General features: G+C 55.3%; 1 protein-coding gene across 1 annotated transcript in view; it reads left to right on the top strand.

Annotated features, from left to right (window-relative positions):
- Positions 1-12,289, top strand: part of ANO1 (anoctamin 1) — a 198,083-nt gene that overhangs the window by 131,142 nt on the left and 54,652 nt on the right. Inside the window, exons 11-13 of the mRNA XM_008017193.3 lie at positions 2,114-2,178; positions 3,523-3,657; positions 10,535-10,695. Of these exons, the coding sequence (XP_008015384.3) occupies positions 2,114-2,178; positions 3,523-3,657; positions 10,535-10,695 (361 nt within the window). The remainder of the gene's footprint in view (positions 1-2,113; positions 2,179-3,522; positions 3,658-10,534; positions 10,696-12,289) is intronic.

The raw sequence follows: 12,289 nt of genomic DNA, 5'->3' as shown, positions 1-12,289 counted from the left end.
CTCTCCCTAGCCCCCACCTTTCTCTTGTCTCTGTCTCAGTCTCTCTCCCTCTTTTCCTCCCTCCCCCTTCTCTCTCTCTCTGTCTGTCTCTCCATCTGTCTCTGTCTCTCTCTCCTTCTCCCCTACCTCTCTCTGTCTCTCCCTCTGCCTCCCTCCTTCTCTCTCTGTCTCTGTCTCTCTCTCCCTCTCCCCACCTCTCTCTGTCTCTCTCCCTGCCTCTCTTCTTCTCTCTGTCTCTCCATCTGTCTCTCTCTCTGTCTCTCTCTCCCTCTCCCGCACCTCTCTCTGTCTCTGTCTCTCCGTCTGTCTGTCTCTCCCTCTCCCCTACCTCTCTCTGTCTCTCTCCCTGCTTCTCTCCTTCTGTCTCTGTCTCTCCATCTGTCTCTGTCTCTCTCTCCCTCTCCCCCACCTCTCTCTGTCTCTGTCTCTCCATCTGTCTCTGTATCTCTCTCCCTCCCCCCTACTTCTCTCTGTCTCTCTACCTGCCTCCCTCCTTCTCTCTGTCTCTCCGTCTGTCTCTGTCTCTCCCTCTTCCTCCCTCTGTCTCTCTGTCCCCTCCCTCCCTCCTCCTCCCTCTCTGCCGCATCTTCCACCTATCTGTGGCATAAATCAGCGGCTTGACTAGGTGAGGGGAGGAAGCTGCCCAGGTCAGCGATGGCTGCTTTGCTTCTGCAGAGGCACAGCTCTGTTTCATCAAGGCTTGCTGGCCGAGGCCTCCCTATGTACACAGTGAAACTGTGGCCTTTTCATCGTTATCTGCCTAAGGAAACGCACTGCCGCAGAACCACCCTGTGCCTTCTGCACATCACGAACTCACATGAGCCCATCTGCCTTCTCTCCGTGCCCTGGGAGGAGAGATCGCATCCTTCAGTGTAAAGGAGGAGACAGGGATGGGGGAAGGGGTCTGCCCAGGACTCTGGATTCGGGGCTAGGGGAACCTGCCCAGGGCCGCAGACAAGTCACAAGCCCCTCCATAGCCATGCTCAGCTGCAGGTGAGGCTGTTGGCTTCGAGGGGCTGTGCAGCAGCAGGCGGCCCCTCTGTGGATTTCAGAAACACGCCCTCCACCTGTGACTTTGGGTGGGGGCAGCCGTGGGTACGCCTGCGCGGTTTCCCCTCCGTCTGTCAGTGGGGGGCTCTCTATAGCGCACAGCCCCAGTGTTACCCCAGACGAGACGCTCAGGCACACGAGGCTATGTCAGCTGTGGAGACGGCTCACACTCACTTCCCGCCCTCCAGACACTGGGAGGAGTTACGGAGGCTCCAAGGGGTTCCCCCGTCCCCCAGCCATGATCTTGACTCTGAGTTTGGGAGGCAGCTTGACCCCAGAATGGGCTCTGAACTGAGGAGGAGGGCAGCTGCCTCACCTCTGGTTCCTGGTGGGCAGCTGCTCTGTCCCCGGACAGCCTCTGGGCCCCTCGAAGTACCTGCATCCTGCCTTCCCTGAGTGTGGCCCTGTCGCTGGGCTTTGAGTTGAGGTCTGTAAAGCATTAACCACCCACATGCATGGCTTTATTTTATTTTATTTTTTTACCAGCAGTCCTAACCCGGTGTCTTCCTCAGGACATCCTCTGCATGTTCACACAAGGCTTCCAATCCACCAAACTCATTACCATCCCTGCCCAAAGCCTGGGGGGTAACAGGGTGTGTGTCACTTTCATTTATTTCACGAAGCACTGTTAATCAGACAGCCCATCTCAGGAGATAAACCTTGAGTATCTTTGCATCCCGTGAGAGTTTTTAAAATTTCGCCACTGGTATTTCTCTGCTCAAAACCCTGGTGGTTTTGTGCCCTTTATAAAGAATGGTTTGGTGTCTGACGGGGACGACCAAAAACCCTAAAGGTGAGAAGCCGTACAGCGTCCGGCCCATTTAGATCAATTCCAGGTCAAATCACGAAGAGCTCACATTCCATAACCTACCAGAAGCTTCTTTTCCATCCCCACGTTCACCGACAAAGGGAGGCCCGCTCTTGCTCGCACACAGCCCACTCTCAGGACGTGTTTGTGGGATAAATGAATCATGTCACGGAGGCTCAGTCCTCACTGCTGTGTTCCAAGGAGCAACCTCAGAGTGCCACATGGTCACCAACCCCACTGCTTCCTCCCCCTCAGCTCCTGTACGAAGAGTGGGCGTGTTATGGGGTCTTCTATAAGTACCAGCCCATCGACCTGGTCAGGTAAGAACGCGCCACAGCCCGCGGGAATCAAGTCCCTAGTCCGACGGCAGTTGGATAACGTCCGCCAACGTCCCTGTGGGTTTCTACCACTCTGAATATTCAGTACCTGGGAACGTGTTTGAACTTGAAGAGCTTGTGTAGGAAGACTCAAAATGTCCCTGCAGGGCTGAGAGCCTGGGCCAGCATTCGTTGAAGCAATTTATTCAAATTCCCTGGAGGGTGGGCCGTTTTTGGTCACATTTACCATCTACTAAATTCACTGCCTGGCCTGGGCGGCTGGGCAGCTGGAGGGGTTTCCCGCTTTGAGATGTGGAGGGGAAGGAAAGAGCTGCCTCTGATGTGTAAGGATTTCTCCTCTCCCAAGAGGATCTCTGTCCCCACAGGGCAGGAAGGTGGGGCAGACCAGGTTAGGTAACCTGCCCACCAGAGCTCGGCTGGTAGAAATCCATTCAAGCCATCAAAGTGCCAACCACACTTAATATAAGGAGCAACTGGGTTTCTTGGAACCTCCTGGCCGAGGTGCTTTCCAGTCCTTACACTGAACAGGGCTTGGAATGGAGCCCACAGCTTCAGGAGAAGTACACCCACACCCACCAGCGTGGGCCATAACACACAGAAACGCACCCACCTTCCCGGGGCACCACAGAGAAGGTGGGGCCAGGCGTGGTTGCTCACACCTGTAATCCCGGCACTTTGGGAGGCTGAGGTAGGTGGATTACTTGAGGTCAGGAGTTCGAGACCAGCCTGGCCAACATGGTGAAACCCTGTCTCTATTCAAAATACAAAAGTTAGCTGGCAGTGCTGGTGCATGCCTGTAATCCCAGCTACTAGGGAGGCTGAGGCAGGAGAATAGCTTGAACCTGGGAGGCGGAGATTGCAGTGAGCCGAGATCGCACCACTGCACTCCAGCCTGGGTGACAGAGCAAGACTCCATCTCAAAAACAAATAAATAAATAAATGCAATGGGTGTGGTGGCGGGCGCCTGTAATCCCAGCTACTCGGGAGGCTGAGGCAAGAGAATCTCTTGGACCCAAGAGGCAGAGGTCGCAGTGAGTCCAGATCGCGCAACTGCACTCCAGCCTGGGCAACAGGAACAAAACTCCATCTCAAAAAAAAAAAAAAAAGAAAAAAAAAGAAAAGAAAAAGAGAAGAGGGGAGGGCTTCAGAAAAGCAGAGAGCACCCCCAACCTGATGGGGTGGCCCAGGACCCCACTTTCTGCTTCTCAGATGAGAGAACCAGTGCCCCTGGTTTGAGGTGCTCCTTGCTGGGGAGGGCCCGGGACAGGTTTCCCTGCTAGTATTGAATGACAGTGGGCCTAACTCTGCTCTGCTCCCCTGGTGTAGGAAGTACTTTGGGGAGAAGATCGGCCTGTACTTCGCCTGGCTGGGCGTGTACACCCAGATGCTCATCCCTGCCTCCATCGTGGGAATCATTGTCTTCCTGTACGGATGTGCCACCGTGGACGAAAACATCCCCAGGTAGGTGGCAGCCCCCCACCACCCCGCGGCACACACCAGGGAGCCCTCTCCTGCCATCCCAGCTGCACGATTCATTGGGACACTGGCCTCTCACTCTAATTCCTGTACACATGAAACCTCACGCCAAGCCACGAGCCGTCAGGAGGAAAGGACGTGGTTCGAAGCCGTCTAGGAGTCTGGGTGCCCTTCTCAGGCCCATCTGTGCTAGGCTATGTTTTATTGTTAAGAGAAAGGCATAAAACAAACATCTGACCATTTTCATTCTTTGAAAGTTGTTATGGTTTGTTCGTTCCTTTTCACTGTTGGTCATTATGTGACAAGAAAGTTCTCTGTTTCCTTGTGTGCCCGGGAGGTGAGACATGGATGCCAGAGGCCTCGGTGCAGGCTGGTGCTTGTGGGAGGTGAAACTTGGATGCTAGTGGCCTCAGTGCAGGCTGGCACTTGCAGGAGGTGAGACAAGAATGCCAGAGGCCTTGGTGCAGGCTGGCACTTGCGGGAGGTGAGACGTGAACGGTAGAGGTCTTGGTGCAGGCTGGCACTTGCAGGAGGTGAGACATGAACGGTGGAGGTCTTGGTGCAGGCTGGCACTTGCAGGAGGTGAGACGTGAATGCTAGAGGCCTTGGTGCAGGCTGGCACACTTGTAGGAGGTGAGACATGAACGCTAGAGGCCTTGGTGCAGGCTGGCACTGGCGGGAGGTGAGACATGAATGCCAGAGGCCTCAGTGCAGGCTGGTGCTCCCAGGAGGTGAGACATGAACACTAGTGGCCTCCATGCAGGCTGGTGCTTCTGGGAGGTGAAACTTGGATGCTAGTGGCCTCGGTGCAGGCTGGCGCTTCTGGGAGGTGAGACTTGGATGCTAGTGGCCTCCGTGCAGGCTGGCGCTCGTGGGAGGTGAGATTTGGATGCTAGTGGCCTCGGTGCAGGCTGGCGCTTGCAGGAGGTGAGACATGAATGCCAGAGGCCTCAGTGCAGGCTGGCACTTGTGGGCTGTACAGTAGGTTCCACCTGCCCAGTTTCCTAAGGCTACCTGCTTCCCTTATCCACACGGCCCCGGGAAATCCTGCAGGAACTGTTCCATCAGGGAGGATTGCATCCCACAGCACAGGCAGGCGTCTGAATGTAGATCTGACGTGCCTTCTGCTGTTCACCAAGGGTATGTCAGACGTCAGGGAGCTCAGAAAAGAAGGCCCAGACCTGAGACAGCTGAGCCTCGCTCAGAGGCCCAGCCCCCCCCGGTGACTCCAGAACAAGAATCCAGTTTTGCCTGGTGCGGTGGCACATGCCTGTAATCCCAGCACGTTGGGAGGCTAAGGTTGGAGGATCCCTTGAGCCCGGGAGGTCGAGGCCACAGTGAGCCATGGTCTCACCACTGCACTACAGCCTGGGGAAACAGAGTGAGGCCCTGTAGCCAAAAAAAAAAAAAAAAAACAAGAGTCAAGTTTTGAGAAGCTCAGCCTCACTGCGCAGAGCCCGTCTGGTGCTTTTGTAGCTGTTTCTTAGATCTCCTGACACGAACCTAAGGATAATTCCAGGCTCCCAACGCCTCTACGTCGACAGGCGGCGCCTTCAGTGTGCAAATTGCTCCGCCAAGAAATTGACTGTCAAGGGAAATTTGGGCTGGCCCTGCCCTGCAGGGGCTCAAAGTCTCAGAAAAGTCCAAAATGTTAGTCTGATTATTTTTCAAACCACTCCTGCCAAGTATCTCTAAAGCAGAGCTATAGTTTGGAAAATGTATCGACTGAACCTGTCTGTAAAGACGCAGTCAGTCTTAGCTAGGAAAGAAACTGGCTCTTAGCAGCACAAAAAGACCATATCTGGTCAATTTGTGCTTAAATGATGTTTTGATACATGAATAACACCTAAAATATTCCACCCACCCGGAATCAAAGCTCTGAGGAATCTGGCTTCTCTCCCCTTCGGTGCTATTTGGTCCTAGGCAGGAGAAAGGGTGTCCCTTTGTGAATATGATACGAGGTCCTGGGCACTTGGGTTTGGTTGTGGTAAAGATCAAGGTAGCCCAGATTTGGTGGGGAGCGTAAGGCTGGCTTTAGGCTGAGAGCTCAAAGCCAGAGGGAAATGGTGAGTGCAAGGTGGGGATTCCCCCCATGACCTCCTGGAGGAAGCCTGGGGGACCTCCATCTTCCTTCCTTCCTGCCCTTGGAGGATGGCCTCAGCAGGGAGGCTCTGCCAGCCCAGGGGTTGGCCATGCCAGCTCGGCCCTTCCACCACATGGTCAGAAATGCAAACAGCAGTTACTCAGGATTCAACCGCTGTGGGCGGAGATGAGGCCAAAGCCAAGGCCTCTGCGCAGTAGGTGACCTGGAGCGAAGCGGGAGGTGCAGGAGGTGCGTGCTTCCTGCAGCTTCCGCCCCATCCCCACCAAGCTTGCAGGGAAGCCGGTGCTCAGCCTGGAGCCGCCCACCGCCCTTGCACCTCCGGTCCTCTCTGAAGAAGAGAGCTTCCTGCTCTTTGTATTTTGGCTAAAGGCGGTGAAGTGAGAGGCGGAGGGGGATTTAAAACCATCAGAAAAAGGCTTCTTGTTGGGCTGATGGTGTTTGTGCTAGAAGCTGACGGGGGCAGGGAGGAGAGCCCAGGGGAGCCGTAGGGTTCACGGGCAGGCTGTTGGTATACACCTTGGCCTCCCTGTCCCCAATCCCACCACCGGTGACTCCAGGCCACCCTCAGGCCAGGTGGTCACTGTGGCCTGGGCCACATGCTGGCGATGACGGGGGTGGCCTTCCACGTACCTGTTCTCTGGGAGAGGAGCTCATGTTGTGCCCAACTGGGGACGTCCTGCCCCCACCCCCCAACACTCTGCTTTCCTCTACCCCCGAGAGGCCCTCAGGAGAGAGGAGGCTGAGTGAGGGGCACAAGATGAACCCCGAAAGGCCAGCTCCTGGCTTCGGTTTAGAACTCACTGCTGCTGCAAGGCACTTGGCTATTGCATGATGATGACAACAGCATTGATGACCACATGATGGCTGAGGGGTGCCAGGCACTGTTCCAAGGGCCACACTCGTACTGGTTGTTGGTTGTTTAATCCTGACAACCTATTAACACGGCTTCTCTTCACTATCAGCTACCCCATTCTGCAACCGGGAAAACTAAGGCCACACGGACCACAAAATGCAAGAGCTGAGATACAAACCTAGAGCTAGCTAACCACAGAGTGCAGGTTCTCCCACCACCTATGTGCGCCTGCCCACCCCACCCGACCCCTGCTCCCATGCGCGCGTGCGCGCGCGCGCGCGCGCGCGCGCGCACACACACACACACACACACACACACACTCTTCCTCCCTGCTCCAGGCCGCGGCCATGGCTTCAATGAATCATTCTTAACCTACCCATCTTTTGAGCCTGGAACATGCAGTACCTACACCAGTCTGTCACCCAGGCTGGAGTGCAGTGGTGCGATCTCGGCTCACTGCAACCTCCGCCTCCCGGGTTCAAGCGATTCTCCTGCCTCAGCCTCCTGAGTAGCTGGGATTACAGGCACCCACCACCACGCCCGGATACTTCTTGTATTTTTAGTAGAGACGGGGTTTCACCGTGTTGGCCAGGCTGATCTCAAACTCCTGACCTGGAGTGATCTGCCCGCCTGGGCCTCCCAGTGCTGGGATTACAGGTGTGAGCCACCGTGCCTGACCCTACACCACTTTTTAATAAATGTTTAGGGACTGTACCCAAAGGAAGAGAGTTGAACCAGAATGCCCATGATGCTGGGCCCAGAGAAGGCCCCTCAGAGCCTTGCAGGGGACATTTATGAAGTCCCAGTGGCCGTGGACCAGGCATGATTCTGTGCCTAAGTTCGGTGTATCCAGAAAGTCAAAAAACAAACGCCCTCTTCAGCGTCCTCCCGGATAACCCTCTGGCCCAGCCAGCCAGGGCGTGTGTTTAGAGCCCGGAACCTTGTCCAAGGCAGCGGAAAGGAGAAAGTTCAAAGCGGCCCAGAGCAGGAAGGACCTTATTCTGACCCCTCCTCATTTTCCAGAAAGAAAAACTGAATCTGAGGCTGAAGGACTTGGCCAGGGTCACAGAGGGTTTGAGTAGCCAACTGAGGGCCCAGTTCAGGCCACCCATCTTCCACAGGGAGCCCCCCACGGTCCTTGAGCAGTAGAGGAGAGCCGTGCAGTGCTCGGGCTTTGAAGACAGAGACCAGGATTCCATTCTCACTCTGCCGTGTGGCCCTGAACAAGTTACTTCCCCTCTCTGGGCTCTGGGATTGCAACAGTCCCCAGTGCTGGTCCAGGCGAGGTGGAACATCTGTGCCGGCCAATAATGAGGCTCCTGCTCGCGCCGCCAATAGGCTGGAAGTATTGGTATTTTCTAGTATTAGTGCGAGTGAGTCAGTGCTGGGGAGGAGGCACAGAGATGGGTCTCGGGCATCACGAAGATCCTTTCTCCTGGCCGCAGTGGTTGAGATCTGGTCCCTGGCTTGCCTGTGCTCAGCAAAGCAGAACCTGCCAGGGCCCCCTTGCTTCCCGAGTGAGCCTACAGGGTGGGCCTCTGCTGCGCCAGGCAGCTGGGGACCTATTCCTCCCGGCCCAGCCCCCAGTCTCCCAGAGAGGAGTCCTGGGGTCCCCGTTTCTCTACCTCATATGTCCAGAGCACCCAGGCCACGTCCAAGGCAGCCGCCCCACCAGGCGGATGGAGATGCTGTGTGAACCGCACGTAGACGGTGCCTGGCACAGAGCAAGGACCCTCGTCATCTCACTGTTTTCCAGGACCGTATAACATAAAGACCTGGCTAGCATTTGCTATTGGCACAAGGCTTGCTGATTAGATGGGGACAGGCTGGGAACTCTGCCTCTCCTAGAAGTGGCTGGAGGACAGGCCGCAGAGGCTTCTGCCTCAGGGTCACCCCAGGGGTAAATGTTCCGGGGCCCATCTACCACAAAATAGGTCTGGGTGAGTCCACCTCCAGGGCCGGCAACAGAGGTTGCAGGGCCCCATGTGAGAGGAAAATGCAGGTCCCTAGTTCAAAAATCATTGTGTGTGTATGTGTATGTGTGTGTGTATGGTGTATGTGTGTTTGTGTGTGTGTGGTGTATGTGTGTGTGTGTGTGGTGTATGTGTGTGTGTGTGTGTATGTGTGTATGGTGTATGTGTGTGTGTGTGGTGTATGTGTGTGTGTATGTGTGTGTGTGTGTATGTGTGTATGGTGTATGTGTGTTTGTGTGTGTGTGGTGTATGTGTGTGTGTGTGGTGTATGTGTGTGTGTGTGTGTGTGTGTGTATGTGTGTATGGTGTATGTGTGTGTGTGTATGTGTGTATGCTGTGTGTGTGTGTGTGTGTATGTGTGTATGGTGTGTGTATGTGTGTATGCTGTGTGTGTGTGTGTGGTGTATGTGTGTGTGTGTGGTGTATGTGTGTGTGTATGTGTGTGTGTGTGTATGTGTGTATGTGTGTATGGTGTATGTGTGTTTGTGTGTGTGGTGTATGTGTGTGTGTGTGTGGTGTATGTGTGTATGTGTGTATGGTGTATGTGTGTGTGTGTATGTGTGTATGCTGTGTGTGTGTGTGTGTGTGGTGTATGTGTGTGTGTGTGTGGTGTATGTGTGTGTGTGTGTGTGTGTGGTGTATGTGTGTGTATGTGTGTGTGTGTGGTGTATGTGTGTGTATGTGTGTGTGTGTGTATGTGTGTGTGTGTGGTGTATGTGTGTGTGTGTGGTGTATGTGTGTGTGTGTGTGGTGTATGTGTGTGTGTATGTGTGTGTGTGTGTGTATGTGTGTATGGTGTATGTGTGTGTGTGTATGTGTGTATGCTGTGTGTGTGTGGTGTATGTGTATGTGTGTGTGTGTGTGTATGTGTGTATGTGTGTGTGTGTGTGGTGTGTGTGTGTGTGTGTGTGGTGTATGTGTGTGTGTGTGTGTGTATGTGTGTGTGTGTGTGGTGTATGTGTGTATATGTGTGTGTGTGTGGTGTATGTGTGTGTGTGTGTGTGTGTGTGTGGTGTATGTGTGTGTGTGTGGTGTGTGTGTGTGTGTGGTGTATGTGTGTGTATGTGTGTGTGTGTGTGTATGTGTGTATGGTATATGTGTGTGTGTGTGGTGTGTGTGTGTGTGTGGGGTGTATGTGTGTGTGTGTGTGTGTGTGTATGTGTGTATGTGTGTGTGTGTGTGGTGTGTGTGTGTGTGTGTGTATGTGTGTGTGTGTGTGTGGTGTGTGTGTGTGTGTGGTGTATGTGTGTGTGTGTGTGTGTGTGTATGTGTGTATGGTGTGTGTGTGTGTGTGTATGTGTGTATGGTGTATGTGTGTTTGTGTGTGTGTGTGTGTGTGTGTGTGTGTGTGTGTGTGGAGACGGAGTCTCGCTCTGTTACGAGGCTGGAGTTCAGTGACATGATCTCGGCTCACTGCAACCTCTGCCTCCAGGGTTCAAGCGATTCTTCTGCCTCAGCCTCCCAAGTAGCTGGGATTACAGGCACGTGCCACCACGCCCGGCTAATTTTTGTATTTTTAGTAGAGACGGGGGTTTCACCGTATTGGCCAGGCTGGTCTTGAACCCCTGACCTCAGGTGATCCGCCCGTCTTGGCCTCGCAAAGTACTGGGATTACAGGAGTGAGCCACCGCATCCGGCCCATTGTGTGTCTTAAGACAGCAACAGGGGAGCGTTAAACCAAGCATGAGGCCCTGCTGAGCTCAGGGCTGGTGCAACAGCATGAGTTACACGCCTGTGAAGCTGCCCTGGATGACAAGGAGGGACAGGGCATGGCTAAGTACCCGGTCTATGTCCACCACAGCAGGGACCTGGGGAACCCTCGCCAACCCCCAGCTCGGGCCAAGCGCTTTCTCCCAGGCCAGCTCGCCACCCAGGAGGCTCTCCATCCACGCAGCCTGGCAAGGCGATTCCAGGGCTGCCTCTTTCTTGCAGCATGGAGATGTGTGACCAGAGACAAAATATCACCATGTGCCCGCTTTGTGACAAGACCTGCAGCTACTGGAAGATGAGCTCAGCCTGCGCCACGGCCCGCGCCAGCCACCTCTTCGACAACCCCGCCACCGTCTTCTTCTCTGTCTTCATGGCCCTCTGGGGTAAGCAGGGCTCCAGCACACTGGGTTTTTGGGCGGTGGTGAGTCTGAGTGGCACCTACGCTGCTTCTGTCTGTCTTGGTGAAATCATCCTCAGGCAGGAGTTGTCGGGAAAAAACACAGGAGATGACCCCCGTTTTATGTTCAGGTTACTGGGGTCCGCACTGCATCGGGAGAGACACACAGGTTCTCCTGACCCTGCCCAGAGTCCCTTAGGAAAAGCCTAGCAGGGACGTTTTGCTCTGACAAATCCTGACACCAGGGTGTGTTGGCCTGGGAAGGGCAGCTGATTTAGTGCAGGGAGGCCCGAGGGTCCTGCCTCCATCCCTGCTGCTGCTGGTGACCACCACACCCTGAAGGAACGCTGACCTGGGCCAGGTCCTGGAGACACCATCTCTCCCTAGAGCCTTCAGCATCCCTGCAGGCTTCATGCACCCATTTACGGATAAGGAGGCAAAGGCCTAAGAGAGTTGGGAATCGCCAGGGGTCACTCAGCTCCTGATTGCCACTGGGCTCCACTGCCACCCAAATCTAAGGCACTGGGCTCCTCCAGGAAGATTCCCTAACCCCAGTCCTACCCAACACCCATCTTCAGTTTTTGGGGCTCGGGAGGTTGGGAAGTGGTGGCTGAATGCATTTCTACAGAGGTTTTGGGGGAGCAAGCAGGGCCGTTCTGTCCTCCGCAGCCCCGTGTCATAGCCTGTGCCAGCTGGGCTTCAAGATGCCCACAGTGGGCAGCCTGTGCTGAGCCTGGCCCCATGCCGGGCAGTTAAGCCCCCATCCTTACCTGTGAGCTCCCACCTTGTAGGAGATGGGGCAGAGACAGCACAGGAGGGAATTCAGGGGGGCTTTCTGGAAGAGGTATGAGGCCCTTCAGCTGAGTTGACATGGGTGTGGGGGAGGGAGCATTTGTGGCAGAGAGACCAGGTGTAGAACAGAGGGGTCTCTTGGTCCCACCTCGCATCCCTGCTTGGGGCAGGCTCCCAGGGCCGGAATAGCGCCACCTCACCTGCAGCTTCACATGCTTGGCACTGCCCTGTGTGCTCCGTGGGTAGGCAAGGGGCAAACGCGGACTGAAAAGGCACTTGTGAGGACGGAGGCCAGCCAGGTGCGGGGCTTTGTGTGGCCCTCACCCGCCAGCGTGCTGATCCTGGAGATCAGACCTAGGATTCAGTACCATGCCCCATCACTAAGCAGGGCATTGGCTGGCATTGTCAAAGCCGTGCCAGCATCCCCCGTGGAGAGCACCGCGAAGTCAGGCCTGTGATTCCAGCTCAGCAGCCTCCTGACCAACGGACAGCTCCTTGGGGGAGGCTAGAAACCTAGGGGAGGTTCGGAGGATGAAGGCGGAGCTGGGTCTCTGGTCTGCACAGAAGCGCCCAGCAAGTTGGGCAGAGAGGGACTGAAGTGCCGGCACCCGGCTCCAAATCCAGCGTGCTGCTCCCCTCTTCCTCTTTATGGCTCCTCGGTTCTCTCCAGCCCTGAGCCCCGTCCCTACACAGTTCAGCAGCCTCCTCCCCTGCTCTGGAGGCTGCATTCAGGGCTGCTGTTCCCTCCAACAGTGCATAAGAGAATTCCCCACGAGGCTGAGGAGGCT

Source organism: Chlorocebus sabaeus, chromosome 1 (genome assembly GCF_047675955.1).
Source record: "Chlorocebus sabaeus isolate Y175 chromosome 1, mChlSab1.0.hap1, whole genome shotgun sequence".
NCBI lineage: Eukaryota > Metazoa > Chordata > Mammalia > Primates > Cercopithecidae > Chlorocebus > Chlorocebus sabaeus.
The sequence above is the reverse complement of the archived record's forward strand: the minus strand, read 5'-3'. Positions and strand labels throughout refer to the sequence as shown.